The sequence below is a fragment of the Caretta caretta genome, chromosome 8 (genome assembly GCF_965140235.1).
Source record: "Caretta caretta isolate rCarCar2 chromosome 8, rCarCar1.hap1, whole genome shotgun sequence".
NCBI lineage: Eukaryota > Metazoa > Chordata > Testudines > Cheloniidae > Caretta > Caretta caretta.
Genome location: NC_134213.1, coordinates 14,600,566 through 14,628,516, shown reverse-complemented (window position 1 = coordinate 14,628,516; position 27,951 = coordinate 14,600,566). Strand labels below are relative to the sequence as shown.

Below are 27,951 nucleotides of genomic sequence, written 5' to 3'. Positions count from 1 at the left end.
TATATTCACCAGATCTTTTGGTTTCACAGAGATTTTTTAGCACAATCTATGGCTACAATAAACAGCTTGCGATGCATGGAATCATTGATGAATAGAAGTCTCATAATATTGCTAAACTGAGGAATTAAAATGCCCATAATATGGAAACGTTCTACAGTTTTAATTTTATATTCCTTCCAAGAAATGCCTCTCATCTTGGGCAGTACGTTTTCTTTTCCAGCCTGATGCATAAAGAAATCCAAGCAGACCGAGTGGTCTTTACTGTCTCTGTGTTCTTATTAGGAAGCTAGCATTCCTGCGTTTTTTAGATTATAGAATTGCTGTTGCTTTAATTCTATGAATGCCTCATTGGAAAAAGTGACACTGAGTGTTTCATTTTCAGATTTTTACCAGCCCTTCTGACTGCAATTCTGACTAACCACCTGGCCTGGGTCCCGACAGTCATGCCAAACGGACAGCCACCTATAAAAATCTTCCTGGAAAAGCATTCCTCCCAGAGTGTGGACATGTTGGCCAAGACTCATCCATACAACCCACTGTGGGCGCAACTAGGTATGTCTTAAACCTCACCAAACTATCTGTTAAAACACCACATAAATGTGTATCAATGCAGTGACTTCTGCTAACCAATCCCACTGATCATTTACAAGTAGAAACCTGTGCCCTCAGACCAAGATACAGCTCTATAGATCAAGCGTACAGAGAGATACTGCATTTACTATATACTATGTAATTACTTTAAGCACTACCATTAATAAAGCCGCAGCAGAAAAGTACAAAGTCCCTTTTATGTTAGGCAGGGCAGGTCTTACAGTGTCTTGATGGTGATGGGGGATTTTGGTCTCCTTGTGGATCCTTTTAGGGAAACTGCATTTTCTAGCTGCTCGGTTGCTATCCTTGACAACTCAAGTTGGGGGTGGGGCAGTAGAAAACAGGAAAATTACTTACTTAAAAACTTAATAAAAATTAATTTGAATAAGAAACAGCTGTGTCATCAATTAAAGAGACCATGAATGGTAAGGTGCAGTGAATGATGAATGCACAAAACCCCTAGGTAATGCTCGGGCTAAGGACCCATTCCGAAGCCCATTAAAACCAATGGAAAGCCTTCAATGGATCAGACCCTGTGTGTGGTTATTCATGTCACCATCTCATGGCTGGCCAACAGAGAGGAAGATTTAAGACTCCTACAATTCAGTCATATTGCCCCTTCCGGCAGAAGGTCCCCTGGAAGTGGGTTGGTCAGGGGAAAGGAAGACTTAGGTTCCCCTCACAGAATTTCTCCCACTTCGGTATAGGCAGGGGTGGCCTGCAAGAGGCTCACATCCCAGAACTCCAGGAATCTGCTGGAAGCCAGAGCTGTTATTAGGGAGGTGCTGTGCCTTTGCAATGCCCTCTGGCTTCCTGTGAGTCTTCTCCACCTCCTAGTACCCCTAAAACAGCCAAGCCCCCCACTCGCCTGCACAAACAAAACAACCAGAGCAGCTCTGATAAGCATGGGGCTGGGTAGAACTCCTTCCCCATTCAAAATATTGCAGAGCGCTGGGTGGGAGGGAAGAGAAGGCGGAGGGGTAGAGCTGCAGCTGGGTAGTGTTTCTCCCCAGCACTGTCACATTGTGCACTGATGGATGGCACAGATTTACTGTTCCCTCGGCTCTCTCTCCCTTAGGTGGGAGTGGGGTTTGCTCCAGTCTCCTGGGGATGTGGCTCTTTACAGTATTTCAGAGTAACAGCCGTGTTAGTCTGATGAAATGAGCTGTAGCTCACGAAAGCTTATGCTCAAATAAATTGGTTAGTCTCTAAGGTGCCACAAGTCCTCCTTTTCTTTTTGCTATTTACAGTAGTATCAGGAGCAATCTTATCCCCTCCAGCAGGTGCAGCTGACCCAGCTTCTGCATCTATCTGACCCACTGCCTTGGGTGGACTGCCTGAGCAGGCAGTGTGGCTCCTACAGGTGAAAAGAAAGAGGAAAAAGAGGATTGGTATGGGGCCCCTTTTGCCTCCAGAATGGCCATAAAGATGAAATAAACCATCCCTGGCCATGTACTCTCCTTGATCCTCACTTTCATAACCGGTGACAGCCATGAGCAGAGCTGCACTGTAAACACGCTTGAATGAATTTAGTGCTCATTAAAGGTGCTGGATAGAGAGCCCTGGAGACCAAAGTCCTTTGTATCCCCAGAACAGTTAGAGCACGGGCTGTGGCCGCACAAGTTTCCCCCTGCTGCCCTGCCAGTGACCCCAAACCCTGATCTGGAGGAGTCTCCTGCAGAAGTAAAAGCTCAGCTCCGTTTCCGTGATCACTGAATTCTTGGCTTCTCGGCTGAGCTTGCCCGTTGGCTTTTGTGTTGTAAACACCTGCTCAGTAAGAACTGAAGTGAGAGTGTGAGACCCAGCTAGTCATCATCCACAGACCACTGAAGTGATAACAGGATAAATTTCACTGGCTGTAAATCTGGGCCAGGCTTGGCGTAGAGGTGAAAGGTTCCATTGCCTTTGGACTGTAATGGTGAGACTGACGTCGTAACCCCTATCCGGTGTGTAGTTTCACGGTTGCTGTTAAGGCTGTTGCCCATGGAAGGGTCCCTCTAAAACTAATTACCCCTTGAAAAGAAAACATATGTCTTTCCCCCTGAACTCATCCCATTGGGCCTAAATAGGGCAGCTCATATGTTCCTCTGATCAGTGCATCATCTTCCGTATGAGTCAAACAGCACTATTACAATCCTCTGTATTCAATAGAGATACACGTGGCAGAATTTGTAATTCTTTGTAATTTTGGCAACTAATAGCAATTTTTATTTTTAAGCATGTTTTTAACAATTCATAGTTGTGGGAAATTAAGGGGAGTAGTATTAGGGTTCGGATTAGGGCAGCGCTGATAGTGCGGTGGCAGGGGGTTCCCAGAACTGATATCTGGGCTGCAGGGGGCTCCCTGTGCAACAGAGGGGCACAAGGTGCGAGGAAGGCAGTCCTAGTCCAGGAGAGCACAGATCCTTGACCAGGGCCCCGAGGAGTAGCTCCTGGCTGTGGGAGAGGCCACCCTATGGCTAGGGGCTCCTGCCTAGGGGTGGCCTCTGTGCTCCTGAATGTTAAAGTGCGGGGCCATGACAGCAGGGCCAATGACACTAGATCAGGCTAGATCGGGGCGGGCAAACTTTTTGGCCTGAGGGCCACATCGGGTTTTCAAAATTATATTTCGGGCCAGTTAGGGGAGGCTGTGTCTCCCCAAACAGCCAGGAGGCAGGGGCTGGGCCACACCTATCTGATCCCCCCCGCCCCTGCTTCTCACCCCCTGACAGCTCCCCCGGGACTCCTGTCCCATCCAAACTATCCCTATCCCCTGATGGCCCCCCCCACCCCCCTTCCGGGACTCCTACACTATCCACCACCCATGTTCCCTGACTGCCCCCGGACCCCTCACCCCGACTGCCCCTGCCACCCCATCCGACCCCCCCTCTCATTCGTGACTGCCTCCTCCAGCCCCAGGACCCCTGCCACATCCAACCACCCCTTCTCCCTGTCCCCTGCCGCCCCATCCAACCTCCCCCCTTCCTGACTGCCTCCCCAGGACCCCTGCCCCCATTCAACGCCCCTGCCTTCTGTCCGCCCCAACCCCTATCCACAGCCCTGCTCCCTGCCCACCACCCCCAACTCCTCTGCCCTCTATCCAACCCCCCCGCCCCCCCTTACTGCACTGCCTGGAGCACCGGTGGCTGGTGGTGCTACAACCATGCCGCCCAGAGCACTGGGCCAGGCCGAGGCTCTGCAACTGCACTGCCCAGCCACCCAGAGCATTGCGCCGGTGGCATGGCGCACTGAGGCCGCGGGGGAGGGGGCGAGCCTCCCGGACCAGGAGCTCAGGGGCTGGGCAGGAGGGTCCCGTGGGCTGGATGTGGCCCACAGGCCATAGTTTGCCCACCTCTGCACTAGACCCTTGTGGGCGCTAGATGTGGGCGAGGCTGGGCTTGCCAACTGTTGGTGGTGGGTTTTTTGGTCAATTTCTGTCTTGTGAAATTGTCTAATGATGACTAACAATTTAAAGTCAATCCTGTGTGACAAAGTTCCTCCTCTGCCTTGGTGGGTCCTGTGCTTATCGGTGGATTTGCTCACCTCAGAGGTTCCTGGCAGCCCTCAGTTTGGCCACTTTCATGGCTCAAATCTGCCATTCACTCAGTTAGCCTCATCACTGGCCAGCATGGGGAAAGGAAGAAGAACAATCCCTGCAGTCTCTGCTGATCCACCTAGTGGATCAGGGAACAGGTCAGAGACCTTCCCCTCTGGTGGAACCCACAGTCCGGGTCAACTCCTCCGGTATCAAGTAGGGAGCTGGGGGGATGGAGGGATGGGAGGAACCCAGGCCCGCCCTCTACTCCGGGTTCCAGCCCAGGGCCCTGTGGATTGCAGCTGTCTACAGTGGCTCCTGTAACAGCTGAATGACAGCTACAACTCCCTGGGCTACTTCCCCATGGCCTCCTCCCAGCACCTTCTTTATTCCCACCACAGGACCTTCCTCCTGATGTCTGATAATGTGTGTACTTCTCAGTCTTCCAGTAGTATGCCTTCTCACTCTGTTTCTTGCGCCTCTTGCTCCCAGCTCCTCGCACACACACCACAAACTGAAGTGAGCTCCTTTTTAAACCTAGGTGCCCTGATTAGCCTGTCTGTCTTAATTGATTTTAGCGGCTTCGTGATTGGCTGCAGGTGTTCCAATCAGCCTGTCTGCCTTGTTTAAAGAAAGTTCCTGATTGTTCTGGAACCTTCCCTGTTACCTTACCCAGGGAAAAGGGACCTACTTAACCTGGGGCTAATATATCTGCCTTCCGTCACTCTCCTGTAGCCATCTGGCTTGACCCTGTCACACCTGTCAAGCCTAAATACAGAGCTGCCCAAGCTGATTGAGACAACATTGACACTAGAAACTTTTGCTAGTGTAAAAATATTGGTTAGGAGTGTGTGCTTTGTTTTGTTTGGCAACATTTCTATACCAGCAAAAGCAATAGTGTAGACACAATTGTACCAGCAAAAGCACTTTTTTGCCAGTATAAGCTGTATCTGCACTAGGGAGGTTTACTGGTCTAGCTTTACCCACAAATCTCACCTACTGTTGACCTGGCCTTAGAAAACTAGTATCTGTATAATAACAGCATGATTATTTTAAAGCTGCAAAATATTGATGCTTGCTTTGTTTTCTGTTGTAGGAGACTTGTATGGGGCTATTGGATCACCTGTGAGATTAGCAAAAACAGTGGTGGTTGGAAAAAGACAAGATCTAGTCCAGAGATTGCTTTATTTCCTCACTTACTTCATAAGATGCTCTGAACTACAAGAGACGCATCTTCTAGAAAATGGGGAAGATGAAGCCATAGTAATGCCTGGAACAGTTATTACTACCACACTGGAGAAAGGAGAGGTAGAGGAATCTGAATATGTGCTCATAACAATCCACAGGAACAGAAGCAATTTGCTATCTAGAGAGTCTGAAGAAATGAGAACTCCTAACTGTAGCTGTAAATATTGCAAGTGTCCACTTCTTGGGCAAAATACAGAGGGTGTTTCACATCAAGAGAGAGAATACGCCCAAAATGCCTCTAAGGTGGATCTGGAGACTTCTTCAGATGAGAGCAGGACAATTTCTGTTGCTGACTGCCAAGAAAATGCTGCTGACATTAAGCAGTGCAAGGATAAATTGACATCTTGTCTGGACACAAAATTGGAAACCGTAATCTGCACAGGGTCAACTTCAGTGGACAAATGTGCAATGGCAGAGTCGGGATTAGAGCCAACAGCAGGAACATGGAGGACTGAGGAGTCACTGGAATCTGGTAACCAGGCCATCAGAGTAACAAGATCAACAGGTATAGCAGTGGAAAAGAAGCCTCCGGATAAGCTCTTGTCTGATGCGTTTCCTTGTAGTACCGCTGAGGCTCAGACAAAGGTGACTTTCCTGATTGGAGATTCCATGTCTCCTGATTCAGATATTGAACTCCGAAGTCAAGCAGTCGTGGAACAAATTGCTAGGCATCACAACCAAGCAGCAATGGAGGAAGGAGTGAGTGCTGCTCAGAACTGTGAAGCAAAACAAACTGTTGGGGACCAAAATAGAGACTGTGGGACAGCTGAACCGTTCCCTCAAGTTGCCAGCGCGCATCAGAATTGGAATTCGAATCCTTACAATGCAGAGAGCATGAGTCTGTTTGATGAGTATTTTACGGATGACGGTTCAATTGAAACCAGGACTATTGATGATATTCCAATGCAAGCAACTATAGACGTTCTAGATCACGGCAGCAGTTTAGAACTTTCTAAAAAATTAGGTACAACGAACAGCAAACTACCCAGTGAATTTTGTAAGTTTATGGAATCTGATCGCCAGGAGACATGCAAAAAATGCTTTGCTGAGCAGGACCAAAGAGACACAATCTCTATTTGTGTCCCCCATGGGGATAAAGAGAATTCAGAGAAAAAAGTTGCCCCCGGATCTGATTGGGACATTCCAAGAAACGAGAGCTCAGATAGTGCTCTCGGTGACAGTGAAAGTGAAGATACAGGTCATGATCTAACCAGACAAAACAGTAATTACTACGTAGGAGAGCATGAAGATTGGACAGAAGAAGATGAGATCCCTTTTCCTGGGTAAGTATTTTCAACTGTAACCGACACCATGGTAAATATAATCTCTCTCCTCGTTCCTCCACACACATGCCTTGAGGTCCTGCCGCCTGTTTTTGCATCCATGGTTGGAAAGATTCTCTTGGGCTCGGTGGTTGTAAAATGAATTTAAAGAGCATGGTGATCTGGATGTTAACAGTATTAATTATGCATGGCAACCCTGGCTTGTATCTTGTTCCTCTACAGTATTTTATGCAAAGGGCTGAATACTTTACGCTGTCTTTGAACTGAAGTTCCTTTTTAAAATGTAGTTGGACAGCTGATCACGTTTAGAGGCGAGATGATCAGAACGGAAATGTCACACTTGCTCAAGCTGAAATGAGTCGAAATCAGTGCTAGTTATAGTACATGTCCATGATATACCTTTCTTGCAGGTCAAAATTAGTTGAAGTGAACTCTATCCAGCCCAGTATTGCCAATTTTGGAAGGTCCTTGCTAGGTGGCTACTGTTCATCTTACGTACCTGACTTTGTTTTGCAAGGAGTAGGAAATGATGAAAAACTGAGACACTGTTTGGTGTCGGATTTGTCGCATGCGGTGCAGGTAATTAAACTATATCCAATGAAATGTATATTACACAATAAAGAGAGGCAAATATTTCTGAACTGGCAAACCTGCTGGAACTGAAAATATTTATTCTCACAGCTCCATTCTAGTCTCCACACACCCATTTCACTAGTTTCTCAATGCTGTCGTCTGTCAGTTGTTACTCCTGAGTAACATGGTTATAGTTATCTGCTCCAGATTTGCACCGTAAGGTCCTGTTGAAGCCAGTGAAGAAGGATCATGCCCTAGGAGAAAAGAGACATTCATGTTAAACCTTAGAGAAATCATGAAGTCTCTCTTCTTTTAGGTGCAGCAACCCCGTTGTTAGATAGCGTTATGAGATATGGAGTCCGAACTGCTATATAGCCTTCCCCATTTATGTCTCCCAAACAAACTGCTGATGTCCTGAGTGTCTGCAAAGCAGAACTTACAGTGGTGAAATTTAACATTGTCCTCAGAAATACTGGGATCTCCCAGTACTGTTATTTCTTTTTCATAGAAGGTAATGACCCAACGGTGCTGGCTTTGTGGGGAAAAGAGAGACAAACACCCCACCCCCACCCCGAGGCGCATGGGGAGCAGGGCTCTCTGCACTCTGATCTCCCTTTCTCTTCCTATTTTTTCCTATAGAATGGGGACTCTAGGGCACTGTTTCTTCCCTAACAGAGTCCTATCCGCATAATCCAGTATCTGTACTGGGGGAGAGGCTGGAGAATGGGCAGGTTGGAGGGAGGAGTGGATGGGTGGAAGTGCATCATTCCCTACCCCCTCTGGCTCTGTGGAAATTAAAGGAAAAGACATTACAGACAAGGGTTGCCATTTGCCATTGAAGGGCATGATCTTTCTTCCCTATAAGCCAATAGCTTGCTTCAGTGGGAGCAGGATCAGTCCCTAGCAAAGATAAAAGAACACTTTTTCTGTGAGCAGTAAACAGGCCCTCTGGCACGATCCCTTCTGCCACAAAGCCCCAGTAATAGCACCGTTTTATGCGGTTTGGCTACCTATATCTGTGGCCATTTCCCATAGGGCTATGTGCAGGGAAGGGGAAGAAAACTATCAGATGCATGTTAGCCACTGAGTTGCCCTGCACACCTGGGTGGATTTCACCCATTTATAAATAAAGCCCAGCTGAACTTTGAGAAACCAGTTCAGTATCTCAAAGTGACTACTGGAGTGAAACGAATGCTTCATTCTTATATACCACAAAATAAAGAGAGATTTTTTTTCTCCCCTAACAAACTTTTTAACTGAATTGATAACATCAAGCACTGCCAGGAATATAAAATATTAGAAAAGATTTTACTCACTGGCTTTCAAATAAAATCATACTGTACCATAGCACCACATTGGTGGTGCTCTGGGTAAAGGGATGCTTTCTCAAGCAGTTAAGCCAAAAATATAATGGGAAAAGGACCAACAGAGTTCTAAATATTTCTTTTAAGTAAAATCCATTGCAGAGAAATATTTTGTCAATGCGCTGTTTGAAGGCACTAGACGAGTGAGTGTGGACTTTGTTGTTTGCTCCCTCTGCTGGTTCTGCAGCAACAGTTAACAAACCTTATCCCCAGAGCTGTTGCTGACAGTAAGGAAAACTTGACTAGTAACAGGAGTGAAACTATTTAAAGTGTCCAAACTGAGTGAAATACAAAAAATAAATAACTGCACACATGGTGACAAGGAAATTAGATTTTGGATGCTTTCAGCTTTAATAACCTAAAGTTTAACAGTTAAAGCGAGTCAGGGGGTTGGGTTTTTTTTAAATATAATTTTAACCTATGTCCATTTAACGTCAGCTCCATTCAAACAGGACACATCAATATTTATTGAATGTCCAAGGGGAAACTTTGTGGGCACTGAAACACATATTCATGCTTGGAAGAAGATATTCAATACAATAGAGGATAATAAAAAGAAAACTACTTTGGAAAATGTAGTATTTTTTTCCTTTTAAAACTGTGGTAGCTTTTCTGTTATAAAGATCCATTTTTAAGGGATTGCAGTGTATGTAAAAATGCCATCACTATTCAGGAACAAATTATTTTTGGAAAAATTGAGTTGTCTTTTGTTACTCTCAGACTTAAACTATTGTCTTTGTCTTTTTTTTTTTTTTTTTTTTTTAAGCATCCTGTTTTGGATGAACCAATTGCAGAGGCTGTTTGCATTATCGCAGACACGGATAAATGGACAGTGCAAGTGGCCAGTAGCCAAAGGCGAATGATTGATAATAAACTAGGAAAAGAGGTGTTAGTCTCTAGCCTTATCTCCAATCTGCTTCATTCCACTCTTCAGCTTTACAAGCATAATTTATCTCCAAATTTTGTAAGTATGGGTGACATCTAAAGGGCTGAATATATTTTGAGAATATAATTTAAATTAGTGTGTTAACGAAGATGCTATAAGTTGATATTTCTCATACTTCCACATAGCCACAATTGGTCATATTGTGCATTTTCTAACTTCCAGTTTTGCCCATTTGGGATATTCAGTTGAACTTTGTTTTGTAACGAAGATAGCTGTTTTTGGTCCTGATTTGATTTGCAACCAAAATTTCCACTGAAATAGGTGAGAGTCTTGCTAGAGTAGGACCATAAGATCCATGCTTTACGTAAACAATACTTTTCAGAACAGAAATCTAAACAAAAGTTTGCGTCATTCATGCTGTGTGTCTTCCCCTGCTATTGCCAGGTGCTTTCAAATAATTATGTACCTTGACGTGGTCCACTAAAGAAAGTAGAATTATGGGGACTGTGTTGTTGTTCTTTGGCATTTGGCTGGTATAGGGGGCTGCAAGGTGTTTTGTTTCTGATGTGATTGTTTTCATGTGCTCCTAGTGTGTTATGCACCTGGAAGATCGGCTGCAAGAGCTGTATTTCAAAAGCAAGATGCTGTCTGAATACCTCAAGGGCCAGATGCGAGTTCATGTCAAGGAGCTGGGCGTGGTACTTGGGTATGATCACGTTGTTCAGTACAGTTTCCACATGTGTTTCCCCTATCACAAATCCTCTCTACATGTACTAGTAGGGTTGTCACAGCCACAGGCTCTGCACTAGTGGATCCCTGTGCAGGATCAGGACTATTAGTTTGACATGAATTTCCCATTCTGGGGCTGTCTCCATGTCTTCCAAGATCCCTCTCCATTTCCCCCCCTCTGGACTCACCACTCCAGAGTTCATCAGAACCATTCTTTAGGTGGCCAGTCCCTGTTGAAGAACACAAGGCACTTGATACCTCCAGGGTGACATTCCCCACATGGCACAGAGAACACTCTCTGAATCATGTATGCCACGTAGCACCCCTCAGTGGGAATGGGGCCCAAGCAGAGAGGCCATTTAACGGATCCTAGGAAGGCGGTCTCATCACCAGCTCTAAATACTCCATTATGCAGATGGGTATTGGTTGAAGGCTAGGATGCAGGGGTGGGGGGGTGTGTGTAGCCACAGGCTGAAGTAGTATCTGCAAAGGGAGGAGCTGCAGCACAGTGCCATGGCTTGCCTGAGAGTGGGGAATGAATGAATTCCACTCCTCCCTTTGCTCCTAACTTGTGCTGAGTTCCCCACATAAAGCTCCTTTACTCAGGCTGCGTGCGTGCAGCGGGTAGGACGAATTTCCCCCCATGTATTCCCTTGCCAGCACGGTTAGCTCAGTGACCAAGAGAGCAGGCAGAAATGGAACCCAAGTCTTCTGCATGACAATGAAGATCTGTCAGTGCGTCACCAGGCAGATCAGGAATTAATTTTTATGTCTGTTGAAAAACAAACTAATTGTTCGCATTTTTAATCACACATGGTGATGTTGCCTTGCCTTCAGAAATGCAAATGTTTTAACTTTACATTGAGAATGACTTGCAGTTTAAAGCTTTATAAATAAAATATAGAAGTTCTCTCCTTGAATAGTCCAACTGCAAATACCTTAGCTTGGCATGGATAATATAGCAGTTAATGCACATGTACAGCCCACCTACATTTTGGGTTAGATTTAGTGTTTCTCTTCTTCCTTTTAGGATTGAATCCAGCGACCTCCCTTTACTGGCAGCTGTAGCAAGTACTCACTCTCCATATGTTGCCCAGATACTACTTTAAAATGCTGAAGGGCATAGAGATTAACTTTTTTTTTCTTCCTGGAAATGAAATGGAAGACAAGGAGACAGACATGAAACACACTTGTCCTGGTTTCTTTTCACTGGAGGCAACTGAACTGAACAGCTTGCTGAGCTGACTGGGTCTCCGTCACTGACTGCATATTATACAAACAATTGGAGAGTTCTTTTACTTTTTTTTCTCTCTCCCATTTGGCCATTCATAAAAAAGAATTTAAACTATAATCATAATTGAAAAGCCTGAGTTTGAGGTTACTGAAGAAAACCCAAGATTTTAGAAAAAGCTGAAGAACTGCAAATGGTTTTGGCAGTTTCTGCAAGGAGGCTAATTATGTACAGTGAAAAACAGGGAATGCAAGGAAGAACTGCTTTGTAATAATGTACAGTGCTTTTGCTGATTGTAAACTTTAACAGGAGAAGAAAGCAGCTGTCTTGAGACTGGCTTATACTTATTAGGAGTGGGTTAAGATCTCTAACTCTCAAACTGCAGTGATTTGTAACAACTGCTTTTTCACTAAATAGTCAAATTGTGGATATTTCTCAAAGGAAAAATGATTTTTTGTAAACAGCTTACTAATGACACTCGGCTAAAAATGTATTTGTAATCCGTTTTCAAGCGGCGGGGGGAGCCAACAAACAAACTGGCAAATGTGACTATTTCCCTTTCTTGGCTTGGTGTTGTAACAGGTATTCAATGGCTATAATGTTTAAATGTTGCTTTATAGTGATACTTTTGTTTCATGACTTACAAAAAATAGAAGAAATGCAATTTTGAAACAAAACCAACAAATGCTAAAGAGAGAATGATGATTGAAATTTCCCGGTGGCATCCCAAAAATGCCATGACTATTACCTCTAATATTTTTACAGTCTATAATATTCTGGCAATATATTGTTTTTACAGCAGTCAGTGAGTGAGTGAAATAATGAGCTAGAAATAATTGTACCAAAGCACTGGGGGAGGAAAAAATAGACTATTAACCTTAATTGCTCAGGTAACTAATTGCTATATATTTTTAAAAAAAAAAAAAAAGTTCTACAAATGTGGATGCGTGATTATGCCATTGCATAGAAATATCAAAATTATTTTTAGACAAAATGTCCCAATGATGCAAGTGGTTGTAATCCCTTTTCTACCGACTTGATTAGCTACCAGCAGGAAATGCTGTTTATTCCATTCTCAGCATTTCTCCTTTACTCGCTCACCATTGTTTTGCCGCCAGACATACAGTAGTTGCAAAAACCAGCGGCTGTGGAATCACTCTGTTGTAAGTGATGTGAACGTTCAGCAGGTGGGTGATTATGTATCAAAAGGCGCTACTACCTCAGTTTCACTGGACACTGCGTTCTGTGCTTCTCTGTGCTTGCTTGTCCTAGCAGCCAGTTCACATAGCTAATTACAGTTCTTGTTTTCATTGATCATTTTCAGTATACTGGAGTTCACAGCCTATCCCTAATAAAAGTGAAAGGTACTGGTTCACTCGTTCGCTGAACTATCTTTACCATTCTATAATAGCTCGTTCTTTCTATAAGCCTCTTTTCAATAATGTGTAACATGCTCTCTGTTTTGGTTTGCGGATGTTTTTTAAAAACAAAACAGTCCCCCCCTCCCCATCGAACTTAAAAACAATGGGTGAAATCCCAGCCCTTCTGACATCAATAGCAAAACTCTCACTGACTTCAACAAGGCCAGGATTTCACCCAGTGTGTTTTGGTAGTAGTATAAAAAAATCGTAACTTTAATCTTAAGACTCCGTTCCTACAAGTGTCCGTATGAACAGACTTGCACCTGCACCATTATCCTTGTAGGGCTGGAATCTAACTTGGTAAGTAAGCCAAACTTTAATATGGGCAGTGTGTCCTGAAATTCTGTCTGCGTACAAAATCTAATGCTGACTGCTGCAGGGAAGACTTTCATATTTAATATAGTCTGAAGATTTAATTTGTCACTTTGCTTATTGTTTAAATGTCCTCTTTTAAGCACATGATTATATTACATCTGGGTTTTGGAATGAACACAACAAATGTTTAAGGGCCTGATTCTACAAACACACATCAGTAATGTAGGATTGCGTTCTAAAATACGAATTTTAAACTGTTTTTGCTAGAATACAGTATGTAGCCAATAATTACAATTCTGAACATTGTACATAGTTTACAGTTAATATAACCTGATCGCAGTAGTACAAGACTTGGTACTACAACGTATTGAGCACTCTGGCCCTGATCCATCAAAGCACTCAAGCACATGCTTAACTTTAAGCATGTACTAGTCTCATTAAGCACAAATAGTCTCACTGGAGTCAATGAGACTAGCACATGCTTAAGTGCTTTGATGGCTCAGCACCTTGTAGGATTAAGCCCCTAATGAATTATTACAAGTAAATACTCTGTTCTCTTCTGTTTACTCATCACTAAGCAAACTCTGGACATTATTTTGAAATTGGGGTTGACTCTAAGAAACACATGGCCTCTGCCAACACAAAATTAAGTACTTGAGAGAGAAAAAATTGTCATTAAGATAAATCATTTTCAGCTTTCTTCTGCCTAACACAACTCCCTCAGACTGTTTTAATACAATCATTTGTTCAGTCAGTCCTAGACAAAGTGGCCATCTTGCCATCACTGTGGTTATCAGGTCACCAATGCTAGCTCCCCATGTGAGACGAATATCTGAGCTTTAGGTCTAAAACGTATGGACACTTTTCCTAACCATACTGCTGTTGTAATAAATATGCAAATTTAACTTTAGCATGATGGGCAGTGTTCCTGTAACTTCTCTTTTATGGTACATGAGAAATGTGGTACATGCACCTTTGTTGAATAATTTTAAAAAAGGGATCTTTAACAACACTATAGTGTTGACTCTTTAAAATGAATCACACCTTTTTTGTGTATAAAAAAACTAATCTGTTTGATTTATTTCTTCAATATTCCCAACCTCTATTAATATGTCTTAATTTTTAGGCTGAAAACATTAAGTATACTAAACATATCTACTAGCAAATTTATTTTGTTACAATTGGCAAACACTGGTCTGCTCAAAACAAAATAATAATAAAAAGAACAGGATTTTACACCTTGCATACATTTTCCCTGTTAGTTATGACAGATGTTTTAGGACAATTTGTTTTGCTTTCTCTAAATTATTTAGATGGTGGTATGTGTAAAATGCTGGGTAAAATGTACATATTTGTTATCTCTTTTGTTTTTTGTATATATTTCCCAAGATGTGCACTTGTATTATAATAACCATTCCCAATTTTAGGGGGAAATTGTGCAATAAATACAGTATGTCAGTTTACTTCCTGGTGGGACTCTTTTTTGTTTGTGACTTGTGTGGGTGAAAATACAAACCATGATGACCACAGGTTTGAAACTTGGGTGCCTAATATCAGACCCCTGAAATCCCTACTTTGTCACCTAATTAAATGTTATGATTACCAGAGGTGCAGAGATCACTTAATTCCATGCCTGATTTGGATTTAGGTGTCTAATGTTATGTATGCAAGTCTGAAAATGTTGGCCTCAATATCAGTCCAAAGAGTTGTATTAAGATTTATCCCAGAAGAAAGCTGGCCCGATCATTCTTATTGCAGTGTTGTTGGAGCCATGTTGGTCCCAGGATATCAGAGAGACAAGCTGGGACAGGTAATATCTTTTATAGGACCAACTTCTCTATTCAGTTTCCAGAGACTTTCACTTGATTGAGGGGTTCCACTTTTCTCGGGGTATGTCTACACTATGAAATTAGGTCGATTTTTAGAAATCAATTTTATACAGTCGATTGTGTATGTTCCCACTAAGCGCATTAAGTTGGCGGAGTGTGTCCTCAATACCATGGCTAAGACTGACTTACGGAGCGTTGCACTGTGGGTAGCTATCCCACAGTTCCCGCAGTCTCCACTGCCCATTGGAATACTGGGTTAAGCTCCCAATGCCTGATGGGGCAAAAACATTCTTGAGGGTGGTTTTGGATACATGTCGTCAGTCACTCTCTCCTCCCCCTCCCCCCCCATGAAAGCAACGGCAGACAATCATTTCGCACCTTTTTTCCTGGGTTACCCATGCAGATGCCATACCACGGCAAGCATGGAGCCCACTCAGCTCACTGCTGCTGTTGTGAGCATTATAAACACCTCGTGCATTATCCTGGAGTATGTGCAGAACCGGGCTAAGAGACGCCAGCATGAGGACGATTGTGATGAGGACATGGACACAAATGTTCCTGAAAGCACGGGCTATAGCAATTGGGACATCATGGTGGCAGTGGGGCTGGTTGATACAGTGGAACGCCAATTCTGGGCCCGGCAAACAAGCACAGACTGGTGGGGCCACATAGTATTGCAGGTATGGGATGATTCACAGTGGCTGTGAAACTTTTGCATGCGTAAGGCCACTTTCCTTGAACTTTGTGAGTTGCTTTCCCCCTCCCTGAAGCACAGGAATACAAAGATGAGAGCTGCCCTGACAGTTGAGAAGCGAGTGGCGATAGCCCTGTGGAAGCTTGCAATGCCTGACTGCTACCGGTCAGTCAGGAATCAATTTGGAGTGAGCAAGTCTACTGTGGGGACTGCTGTGATCCAAGTAGCTAATGCAATCATTGATGTTCTGTTATCAAGGGTAGTGACTCTGGGAAATGTGCAGGTCATACTGGATGGCTTTGCTGCAATGGGATTCCCTAACTGTGGTGGGGCGATAGACTGAACGCATATCCCTGTCTTGGCACCGGACCACCTTGCCAACCAGTATGTAAACCGCAAGGTGTACTTCTCAATGGTGCTGCAAGCACTGGTGGATCACAAGGGACATTTCACCGACGTCAACGTGCGATGACCGGGAAAGGCATATGACGCTCACATCTTTAGGAACTCCAGGCTGTTCAAGCAGTTGCAAGAAGGGACTTACTTCCCACACCAGAAAATTACCAATGGGGATGTTGAAATGCCAATAGTTATCCTTGGGGACCCAGCCTTCCCCTTGCTCCCATGTCTTATGAAGCCGTACACAGGCAGCCTGGACAGTAGTAAAGAGCAGTTCAACTATAGGCTGAGCAAGTGCAGAATGGTGACAGAATGTGCCTTTGGACATTTAAAAGCTTGCTGGCGCTGTTTGCTGACTAGGTTAGACCTCAGCGCAACCAACGTTCCCATTGTTATTGCTACTTGCTGTGTGCTCCATAATATCTGTGAGAGTAAGGGGGAGACGTTTTAGGGGGATTGGGAGGTTGAGGCAAATTGCCTGGCAGCCGATTTTGAGCAGCCAGACACCAGGGTGATTAGAAGAGCACAGCTAGGTGCACTGCGCATCAGAGAGGCTTTGAAAACCAGTTTCATGACTGGGCAGGCTACAGTGTGACAGCTGTGTGTTTTTTCTCCTTGCTGCAAACCTGCCCCCTTTGTTGATTTTAATCCCCTGTAAGCCAACCACCCTTTCCCCTTCTATTACAGCTGGCAAAGGAAATAAAGTAACTGTTGTTTTAAAACCATGCATTCATTCTTTCTTAATTTTTTAAAAAAGTGAGATAACTGACAAGGTACCCTGGGTGGGGTGGGGTGCGGGAGAAGGGAAGGACAAGGCCACATTGCTTATTGTAGTCACACTACAAATCAAAACTGTTTGAATGACAGCCTTCTGTTGCTCGGGCCATCCTCTGGAGTGGAGTGGCTAGGTGCCTGGAGCCTCCCCCACCCCCCTGCGTTCTTGGGCGTCTGGGTGAGGAGGATATGGAACTTGGGGAGGAGGGCAGGCGGTTATACAATGGATGCAGCAGGGGTCTGTGCTCTTGTTGGCTTTCCTGCAGCTCCAACAGACGCTTCATCATGTCCGTTTGCTCCCCCATTAGCCTCAGCATCGCCTCCTGCCTCTGCTCTTCGCGCTCACTTAATGCTTTCCTAGCCTCTACCAGTGAATGCCTTCATGCATTAAGCTGTGCCCTATCAGTGTGGGAGGATTCATGAGCTCAGAAAACATATCATCACAAGTGTGGTTTTTTTCGCCTTCTAATCTGCAATAACCTCAGGGACGGAGATGATAGGGAGAGCATAGCAACATTTGCACCTGGAGGGAGATAAAAAGGGAGAGTAAAATTTAAAATGATACGTTTCTGAGTACAAAAGGGAGACTCTTTCACAGTGAATCAAGCAATTCACAGCAGACAGCACATGTGCTTTAGGTACAAGGTCACATTTTGCCTTTTATATTGAGCACCTGTCAGTATGGTGACACATCACAAACGGCTGGGCAACAGAATTGGCTTTCCAGGCAGCCAGGGTAAGCAGTGGTGAGCTGGAGCCAATTCGCACCAGTTCGCTGGAACCGGTCGCAGGACAACCGGTTCTAAAAGGGCTTCTAAATTTAACCGGCCAAAATTTAACCGGAGCTGGAGCATGCACTGGGAAAATATGGTGGTTGCAGAGCACCCACCGGCAGCTCCCTGCCTTGCACCCGGCCCCAGCTCACCTCCGTTCTGCCTCCACCTCCTCCCCTGAACGTGCCGCCCAGCTCTGCTTCTCCAGCCCAGCTTCCCACGAATCAGCTGTTCGTGCAGGAAGCCGGGGGGGGCGGGGGGGCAGGGGCTGAGAAGCAGGCAGCGGCTTCACGTTCAGGCCCGCGGAGGTGGAGGCGGAACGGAGGTGAGCTGGGGAGGGGGGGTGTGAGGAAGGCCGCCCATGCCACAGCAGGTAACCCAGGGGGCAAGCTGGGGAACCGCTCCCCGCGCCAGCTCGCCTCCGCCTCCCTGGGCCTGAGCGCTAAGCCACCGCTCCTTTCTCAGCCCTCCCAGGCTTCCCACGCAAACAGCTGATTTGCGGGAAGCGGGGCGGGGGGGCACAGAGAAGCAGAGTGGGGCGGTGCGTTCAGGGGCGGAGGGGAGCTGCTAGGCGGGGGCGGGGAGCTGCCGGTGGGTGCTCTGCACCCACCAAATTTTCCCCATGGGTGCTCCAGCCCCGGAGCACTCACAGAGTCGGCGCCTAAGGTGCCACTTTTGATGTGATCAGTGTGGGGAGTGGCCACTCCCGCTGCTCCCCGCCAGCTACACTACCGCGCCCCTAGGAGCCAGAGGGACCTGCCGGATGCTTCCTGGGAGATGCCCCAGGAAAGCACCGCTAGGACTCCCCACCTCGCCCCCCAGCAGGTCCCTCTGGCTCTTAGGGGCGGGGTGGGCACCCACTACGGTGGCCCACAAGACCCTCCTGCCCAGTTCTGGGGGCAGACAGGAGGGGGGTGGATGGGACAGGGGTTCCAGGGGGGTGGGGCATCAAGGAACGCTGGGGGTTGGATGGGGCGAGGAGGGAACCAGTTAAGATTTTGGGAGTTCAACACTGAGGGTAAGCCTTTTGGTACGCAGGGTTGGCTTCTTCAGCCTTCATCACATGTGGGAATGGTTTCAAACTGCAGCGCCATCCTTTCCCATAGCAAGCAATGCCGGTTGGGTTTTACATTTAAAAGGAGGGGGCTGCGGTTTTCGGGTGGATGTGCAGCACACACCTCTCCCCACCCCACCGCGTGGCTATTCTCTGGGATGATCCCTTCACCCCTTCCCCCACCACATAACTATTCTCTGGGATGATCCCTTTTAGCCAAGCGCAAACAACCCAGCATGAACAGGGTCCTTTTACTGTTCCCTTACAAAAATTCCCTTATTTCAACCAGGTGACCATGGATGACAGTACTCTCCTGAGCCTAATACAGAAAGATAAAGACCGAATGTTGCTTGAATGCGACCAAAACCCAGGACCATTTGCTGCCATGCTTTGTGCTGCGGTGATTGCAGACTACTTGCTACTGGCTTGGCATAGTAAAGTGGAGTATGAAATAAGGCAGCCCTCCCCAGAAACCTTCTGCAAAGGCTTTCAGAATACCTCCAGGAGAGCTTCATGGAGATGTCCCTGGAGGATTCCTGGTCCATCCCCAGACACGTTAACAGACTTCTCCAGTAGCTATACTGGCTGCGAATGCATCCCAAGTCTTCAGGGCAAATCAAACATTAAACACTATTGCTTTTAAACCCCATACTGTAGTTACAAATGTGCACTCACCAGAGCTGCCTTCTCCAGCTTCAGGGTTGGATATTGGCTCCAGGGTGATGAAAAGGTCCTGGCTGCCGGGGGAGAAAGGATTCACCACTTGCCTGCTGCGCATTCTCCTCCTCATCCACAAAATCCTCTCCCTGTTGTGTGAGACTCTCCCCTTGTAGCTGTCCACGGACAGTGGTGCGGTAGTGGTAGAGTCCCCCCCCCTAGAATGCCATGCAGCTGATCATAGAAGCGGCATGTATGGGGCTCTGACCCAGAGTGACCGTTTGCCTCCTTTGTCTTTTGGTAGGCTTGCCTGAGCTCCTTAACGTTCACACGGCACTGCTGTGTGTCCCCGTTGTAGCCTCTCTCCACCATGCCCTGTGCGATTTTAGCATGTATATTAGCATTTCTTCTTTTTGATCGGAGTTCGGACTGCACAGATTCTTCTCCCCATACGGCAATCAGATCCAGTGTCTCCCTTTTGGTCCATGCTGGAGCTTGTTTGCGATTCTGGGGGGACTGCATGGTCACCTGTGCTGCTGAGCTTGCCACACTGACCGAACAGGAAATGAAATTCAAAATTTCCTGGGGCTTTTCCTGTGTACCTGGCTAGTGCATCGGAGTTCAAAGTACTGTCCAGAGCAGCCACATTGGAGCACTCTGGGATAGCTCCCGGAGGCCAATACAGTCGAATTGCGTCTGCACTAACCCAAATTCGACCCAGCAAGGTCGATGTTAGCTGGGGAGGAGTACAGAAGTCATTTTAGTACTTCAGGTCCATGGAATGGGGTTGGTTGTGTAGAGGCATTCATTTTAAAATCAAACTAACGTGGCTAAATTCAACCTAACCCCATAGAGTAGACCAGGGCTCAGATGTCCAGGAGATACATTTACTGAGTCAGAGCTCTTGTATTTCTGAGAAAAGTGGAACCCTGCAACCCAAGGAAGTTGAAAGTTTCTGGAAACTGAATAGAGAAGTTGGTCTGATAAAAGATATTCCCTCACCCACCTTGTCTTTTGGATTATTTTTAGCAATCTTATAATAAAACAACAGAAATTAAAGACAAGTGCATAGACATGAGCTTTTCAAACATTAGTCCACACTGTTCATTTCCAGATTATCTGCAGAGCTGCTTCTTTCACAAGGGTGATGCACGAGTGGTTGAATCAAGAGATCATTCTGCCATCATAGGAAGTGTCTACTGTGCATGCACAGTGCCCTTCTGTTCCTAGAGCTCACTTCTATACCTGTGCCTCTTTGGGTTGTTGTGCAGAAGCAAAATCTGTTAAGTTTTTCCTTTTTCAGGTTTTACCTGGGTGTAAATTCAACCATGATCCAATGTGCTGCTAAGACCAAAACTGAAGGGTAGTAAACACAAACAGTAGGACAGCACAGAACTAACCGGGAGAGATTGTACCAGTGAGGGCACAGGGGCATTCAGTGCCAAGGAATGCAAAGTCCTACATCCTCCAAGAGAAAATAAACCAGCACAGATACAAAACGGCGAGGGGGCTGTAACCTTATAGCCACATTTTAAAGTGAATTTGCTTCTCCCTCTGGTCTCAACGCTCTCCTCATATCTCTTTCATGTAGCTAAGTCTACTGCTCATGAGAGCTGTGGATTTGAGATTGGAAAAGGAGGTTGCTCAAGAGAGGATTTCCCTTAAGAAGACTCTGAACGGAATTTAAGAACAGCTACCATACACAATGGACACACTGTTAAGCAAACCAGTCTATTTTAGAGCAAAAATTATTAGAATAAAAAAATTATTAGAATAATTTTTGCTAGGATTTTTAATTGCACATGCCAAGGACTGTAAGGTAAGATGGTATCTATTAGCGTGGGGGTTGTACATCTTTGGAAGGAATGAAAACAGCAACAGAACACTCCAGTGTTTTTCAAGCTGTTCGGTCAAAATAACGTTATACAAACTTTCATGACAGCAAGAAAAGAAACTGATTAACTGTTCATACTCCATTCTGAAATTCCATTTCTCCATTTCCTTCTCCTGAGCAGCATAGCCAATATCAAATGACTTAGTGTTTCATTTTGGTTAAGGCAATGTAAAAGCAATTGAGCAGAGAATCAATGGGCTTTTAATAATCACAAGTCTTGAGTTTACTGCTTGGCACACTGCTTGTACAGTGTGAGCTAGTCTTGCTTCAAGAGGCAGGGGCCAATCTCTGGCAAAACCGTTAATGGCAGTTTTGCCTGAATAAGGATTAGGTCTGAAGTCAGGGAGCATAATGAGGTGCTCAGATTTTAGCTGGAGCAGTATGAGTGGTAGTAGCACTCTACTATGGTGTATTAGCACATATGCTTGTGTATTATTGCCTTATATTCTACGGATTGTCAGACCTGCTCAAATGTTTATCAGGTCCCTGAACTCGTTTAGCCAGTAAAACTGCTCCTCTAGACAAATGACTAGAAAGAAGCCTGTTACACCACAGCAGATAATCATGAGTTTTTCTCCTGCCTACTGCATGTATGACGTTAGCCAATTAGTCTGGAGTCTGTGTGGCTCTTTGGAAAGAGATCATTATGCTAGAGTAAATTCAGGAATGCTCTTAGTGCAGAATTTAGAAAGCACTTATCTTAACAATACCTAACATTTCGTTCATTCTTAGCTCTGCCTTTATACCTTCCTTGGTTGCAACACTTGTTGTCCCGTATTTTTAAATCTATTTTTACTTCCTTTTTAATAAATTCCTACATTCTTCTGAACCCAGGAGAGTCATTAGCTAACCCCTTTTCCTCGTCAGTGGCAGGGCAGCCATGGAAGTACAACAACTATGGTCCAATACCTTCTTTTCACCCCTGAAAGACTGTCAGTATCCCCATGCTCAAGGGGGGCCAGCAAAAGTCTTTGTGATTGTAGTCTGTGTGTCCTAGCACAAATTGACCATAAGACTACCTTTAAAAGCTACAGGATGGGAGCAGCCAGCTAAGTCTGTACTCTCTGTACATAAGGGAAATTTCTAACAAGTTCATCGCTGACATACAACTGGTATTTTCTTTCCTTTATGCAAGAGCCTCGTAGGTGCCAGACTGAACGTTTATTGTTGAGAAAAATTGAATAGCTTTGTAACTAAAGGAAAAATCAGCATTTACCCATGAGACAGGTAGGCCTTTTTGTTTGTGTTTGTTTTAAAGGTAACACCCTCTATTTATATGTGGGTGTGCGCGCTCTTTGTTTAAATCATCAACCAGTTTTTCAGATTTGACAGGAACACTGAAGGAGTTCAGAGCCCAGATGCATTGTTTTCTTTATGAGAGAGCAAGGTAGGGTGACCAGATGTCCCCATTTTATATGGACAATCCCTGCTATTCAGGGCTTTGTCTTACATAAGCACCTATTAGCTCCCAGCCCTTGTGCTGACTTTTCTCACTTGCTATCTAGTTACCTAGAGCAAAGGGTGTGAGGGAGCAGCCTGCAGGAGACTTGAAGCCTGGATCAGGCTTGCTAAATCAGGGAACCTTAAGCAGCTGCATCCTTATAAGATAGCTGAAGCAGTTCTTGAAGGGAGCTGACTCTGGAAAGTTTATAAGGGAGTCAGCTCTGAACAGGGTAGTGGCAAGCTGAACCACAGAGTGGGTCACAGCCTAGAAACTGATGCAAGAACCCGGTGAAGCAACTGTTTTGGTCACCCAGGCTCTGAGGTAAGAGCCATGCCCTCAGATAGACTTTTGAGTTCATTTTGCCTGAATCAACTCTACTCAATAATGATGGTGACTGGAGGAGCAAGCATGTGGAGTCTGTGTAAAAGAACCTGGAAGAGGGAGGATAAAGAAGGTGGCAGAGCAAAGGCACCCTGGCCACAAGGGGCTGGCTGATCTGTAGACAAGGAATGTAAACAAAACTTAAGCTTTAGGTTGGAAATTCATTGAACCACCTGTACAAATTCTGGCAGAATCAACCCAGGCCTTTATCCTTCTGAGAGAAATCTGATTTCCAGGCAGGGTACTGTGTGTGGGTTTTTCTTAAAAGAACAAATTAAAGAACTCTATTTACAGAAAAGCTACAATACAGTCAAGTATCTGTTACCTCATTGACATACTTCTACCTTTCTCTGGAGAGGGTGGCTGATTAGCAATGTCCACCAATCATTGGGGGATTAGTGGTAAATAAAGCAAAGCATTCTCATCTCCCCAAAAATGCAAACTGAGTCCCCGCTGCTTTGAGAAACAAGAGAGTAGGACCATACTGTAGAACTTGAGTCTCTGGCCTGACAGTACCAGAGATAATTCATGACCTTTAGGCTACCTAGCAGGAGTTAAAAGCTGATCTCTGGTCAGTAATTTTGACATTTGTAACAGAAAAACATTTATTGTATGTGCATGTGATGCATTTCACCAAGTTTTTTACCTGCACAATTTCATTTTACAGATGCATTGTGGGAAAGTTTGAAACTTGCTCTGTTTAGAAGCAATTGTATATTAAAGGGTCAAACACTGCCTGGGCTGGCATAGGAAAGAGAAGAGATGCTTCCTGATGTGTTCTCAACAATAGCTATGCTATCAGCCAGGGAAGGATTCCTCATGGAGATGCAGGGTCAGGGAATGGTGTAGGGGTCAGTACTTCTGGATAGTGTTAGCAACTGAATGCAACATGTATACCATTTGGTGGGCTAGATACACCCTACAGCTCAAACCAGACTCCTTTGGGGATATGTTGCCTGGGCCAGCATGTTAGCTGCTAACCTTCCTGTCACCATCTTGAGCACGATGGAAAGATCTTGCCCTGTTGCTCTTGGTGGAGAAGAGATTCCTTATGTCCTATAGCCCCCCACCCTCACTTGTACAACAGAATGGCTCAAGGCAGCACTCACATCTCCCCCCAGACACACACACATCTGGCCCTTGTTCCTGGATTTTTATTACTAAAGATCTTTGCACAGAAGTGGGATATATTTTGTTTCCAAACCTCTGGCTGCTTATTCCTCATTTGAAGCTGTGAATTTCTCCTGGGTGAAGTTGCAGAGAGGGGATACTATCTTCAGCTGGGCTCATAAGAAGCAGCAGCCGTAAGACTCAAGCATATTTTTAATGCACCTCCTTAGTAATAATTACAAAGAAGAAAAGGTTCCATAATAACAGGAAACATAAATTAGAAGGTGAATTTATCAGTTAGTTGTGAGACATTAGCAGCTATTTCAGGGTTGCATGAGAATGGCTCTAAGTTTTGCAGAAAGGAAGAACTGTTGAGTGGTTAAGGCTGGGGCTCCAGAGATTCAATTCTCTTGAGTGCCAATGTGACTTTGCGCAAGTTACGCTGGGCCACATTTTCCCAAACCTCAGGACCCAAAGCCCTCTTGAGAACCTGGCCACCTACATTGTCACCTAAATAAGAGCCGAGCACTTCTGAAAACATGATCCAAGTGCCTTAGCTCGCTGTCTGGAAAGGGGGTTACCATACCTCACAGGGGCATAGCCAGGACAACTGTATGAATGTTCATAGCATGCTACAATATTACACTGATTGGGGTCATATAAGTACCTACCATAGGTTGATTTATAGAAGGCTGCAGAAGCTTCTAGAAACTTCAATTTGGAGAAAACTCTTGGAGCTTTTCTAATGAGATCCTCTCAGTAATGCACTTATGTTCTGAGATCACTGCATTCTTGCGTTTACATACCCCTTCCTCCTTCTCACCCAAGGCAGGGCTGGAACAACAAGCAGGCAGCAGTGGAGGAAGTTCCCTGTACATGCTATCCTTTCCCTATCACAAAACAATTACCTTATATGAACAAAGAGAAGCATGTTACCTCTGAAACCTGACACTGCCCACATCCAGTTCAATGGAACTACACATAGTAAAAAAAAGTCCAATATCTTCTTATCACTTCCTTTCTCTTTCTCACCTTAAGAATTTCAATTCTTTATCTGCAAAAAAAAAAAAAAAAAAAAACACAACAAAAAACAAGGAGTACTTGTGGCACCTTAGAGACTAACAAATTTATTTGGGCATAAGCTTTCGTGGACTAAAACTCACTTCATCGGATGCATGCAGTGGAAAATACAGTAGGAAGATATATATACACAGAGAACATGAAAAATGGGTGTTGCCATACCAACTGTAAAGAGACTAATCAATTAAGGTGGGCTATTAACAGCAGCAGAAAAAAAAATTTGTAGTGATAATCAGGATGGACCATTTCCAACAGTTCACAAGAAGGTGTGAGTAACAATGGGGGGAAATTAGCATGGGGAAATAGTTTTTACTTTGTGTAATGACCCATCCACTCCCAATCTTAATTCAAGCCTAATTTAATGGTGTCCAGTTTGCAAATTAATTCCAATTCTGCAGTTTCTCGTTGGAGTCTGTTTTTGAAGGTTTTTTGCTGGAGAATTGCGACTTTTAGGTCTGAAATTGAGTGACCAGAGAGGTTGAAGTGTTCTCCAACTGGTTTTTGACTGTTATAAGTCTTGACATCCAATTTGTGTCCATTTATTCTTTTGCGTAGAGATTGTCCGGTTTGGCCAATGTACAGGGCAGAGGGGCATTGCTGGCACATGATGGCATATATCACATTGGTAGATGTGCAGGTGAACGAGCCTCTGATGGTGTGGCTGATGTGATTAGGTCCTATGATAGTGTCACTTGTGGACACTGTCATATGTGGACAGAGTTGGCAATGGGCTTTGTTGCAAGGATAGGTTCCTGGGTTAGTGTTTTTTTTGTGTGGTGTGTGGTTGTTGGTGAGTATTTGCTTCAGGTTGAGGGGCTGTCCGTAAGCGAGGACTGGCCTGCCTCCCAAGATCTGTGAGAGTGAGGGATCGTCCTTCAGGTTAGGTTGTAGATCCTTGATGATGCACAGGTTTTAGTTGGCGGATGAAGGTGACGGCTAGTGGTGTTCTGTTATTTTCTTTGTTGGGCCTGTCCTGGAATAGGTGACTTCTGGGTATTCTTGTGGCTCTGTCTTCTTCTGTTTTTTCACTTCAGCAGGTGGGTATTGTAGTTTTAAGAATGCTTGATAGAGATCTTGCAGGTGTTTGTCTCTGTCTGAGGGATTGGAGCAAATGCGGTTGTATCGTAGTGCTTGGCTGTAGACAATGGATCGTGTGAAGTGGTCTGGATGAAAGCTGGAGGCATGTAGGCATGTATAGTGGTCAGTAGGTTTCCAGTATAGGGTGGTGGTCATGTGACCATCGCTTATTAGCACTGTAGTGTCCAGGAAGTGGATCTCTTGTGTGGACTGGTCCAGGCTAAGGTTGATGGTGGGATAGAAATTGTTGAAACCATGGTGGAATTCTACTTACGCTACATTGAGTACTCTACTTATGCTACATTGATGACAACTTCATCATCTGGACCCATGGAAAGAAGCCCTCGAGGAATGCATCCGATGAAGTGGGTTTTAGCCCATGAAAGCTTATGCCCAAATAAATGTGTTAGTCTCTAAGGTGCCACAGGTACGCCTCGGTTTTTTTGCTGATACAGACTGACACAGCTACCACTCTGAATTCTTTATCCATTGATCTTTGTCCCAAGTTATATTTTAGTGTGGGATTAGTTGCAACCACTAGGGGTCAGACTTTAACAATTACAATACAAGTCAGAGGGTAGCTCCAACTCCTATGCTTATGCTGTTTAATTACTACTTCTGATTACAGAGAGATAATCTGCTTTTTCCATCAGATGCTGAATTGTTATAGACACAGTTGTTTGACTTTGTCATTTGTGTTAATTTTTTTAGGGAGGTGGGGGTTGTTCTGTGCTTTTTAAGCAACAGAAAATAAGGCACTTTCTGTGACCAGCATGTATATTTGGCTGTTCTTTTTTTGTTCTGTTTCTAACCATGTACCCACAATGTTTAATTTGGAACTCACTTTTCTCTTTTGTTAACTCCTTAGCACTAGTTTTGATATTACCAGGAATGTCTGTGGAACAAACTCCCTTTTCCCCCCATGAGAAATGCTTAGATAACGAATAACGAATATTCACAGCGCTCTGCTTGGACCAGAGCTTAAATTAAGTTAGAGCTGTCCAGAGCAGAGCTCTGGTAAATATTTTCAAACCTGCAGGGCTGAAGCCCTGAACCTGGGCGCCTCCCATGGGGCTGAAGCCCCAATCCCCAAGAAATAATCTGAGAATTTAAGACCTGGCTTGGATCACAAGCTAGTGCACTGATCTGAGGGCTCTGTGATAGTTTGACTCAACTGGCTTGAGACAGAATATACAAAATTCCTAATTTTTTGCCTTGTACTAGTCAGAGAACCCAAAGAAGTTGATTGATTAATACAAGATAAAGTTGAACAAGTATGTTAAGTGCAATTTATGATGGTTTTTACTGTTAATTGTCTCTCAGATATAATGAATTATATTCACAGCTCTGTTACACCTATGCAACCATATTGACATCCTTAGGGTTGCACGGTAGATCTGAAAGTGGAAATTGGCCTAGGGTGTTAATAGAAAACAAACTTATTCCCTTACACATCACAGGAAATGAAACTAATATTTTTTTAAGGAAGTGCATGTGGTATGGCTAAGAGGGGTGGAGATGGTTATAGTGTTTTTATACTGAGGAAGTTTTGCTTGTTTTTGAAAGAAAAAATAATTGTAGTGTTTCTAGTCTTGGTTAATAAGCTGACTATATAGAATGGTTTGGCATT

The 27,951-nt window shown here is 44.6% G+C and overlaps 1 protein-coding gene across 4 annotated transcripts in view; it reads left to right on the top strand.

The window, feature by feature from the left end:
* Positions 1 to 14,618, top strand: part of FNIP1 (folliculin interacting protein 1) — a 94,185-nt gene extending 79,567 nt beyond the window's left edge. For 3 of the 4 annotated variants that reach the window (XM_048862602.2, XM_048862600.2, XM_048862601.2), the window contains 6 exons: positions 383 to 552; positions 5,202 to 6,636; positions 7,047 to 7,215; positions 9,340 to 9,537; positions 10,050 to 10,165; positions 11,219 to 14,618. In XM_048862602.2, the coding sequence (XP_048718559.1) occupies positions 383 to 552; positions 5,202 to 6,636; positions 7,047 to 7,215; positions 9,340 to 9,537; positions 10,050 to 10,165; positions 11,219 to 11,297 (2,167 nt within the window). In that variant the 3' untranslated portion in view covers positions 11,298 to 14,618. Of the gene's footprint in view, positions 1 to 382; positions 553 to 5,201; positions 6,637 to 7,046; positions 7,216 to 9,339; positions 9,538 to 10,049; positions 10,166 to 11,218 lie in introns of those variants that run through there. The other variant, XR_007358197.2, reaches the window with a different exon arrangement.
* Positions 14,619 to 27,951: the final 13,333 nt, after the last annotated feature.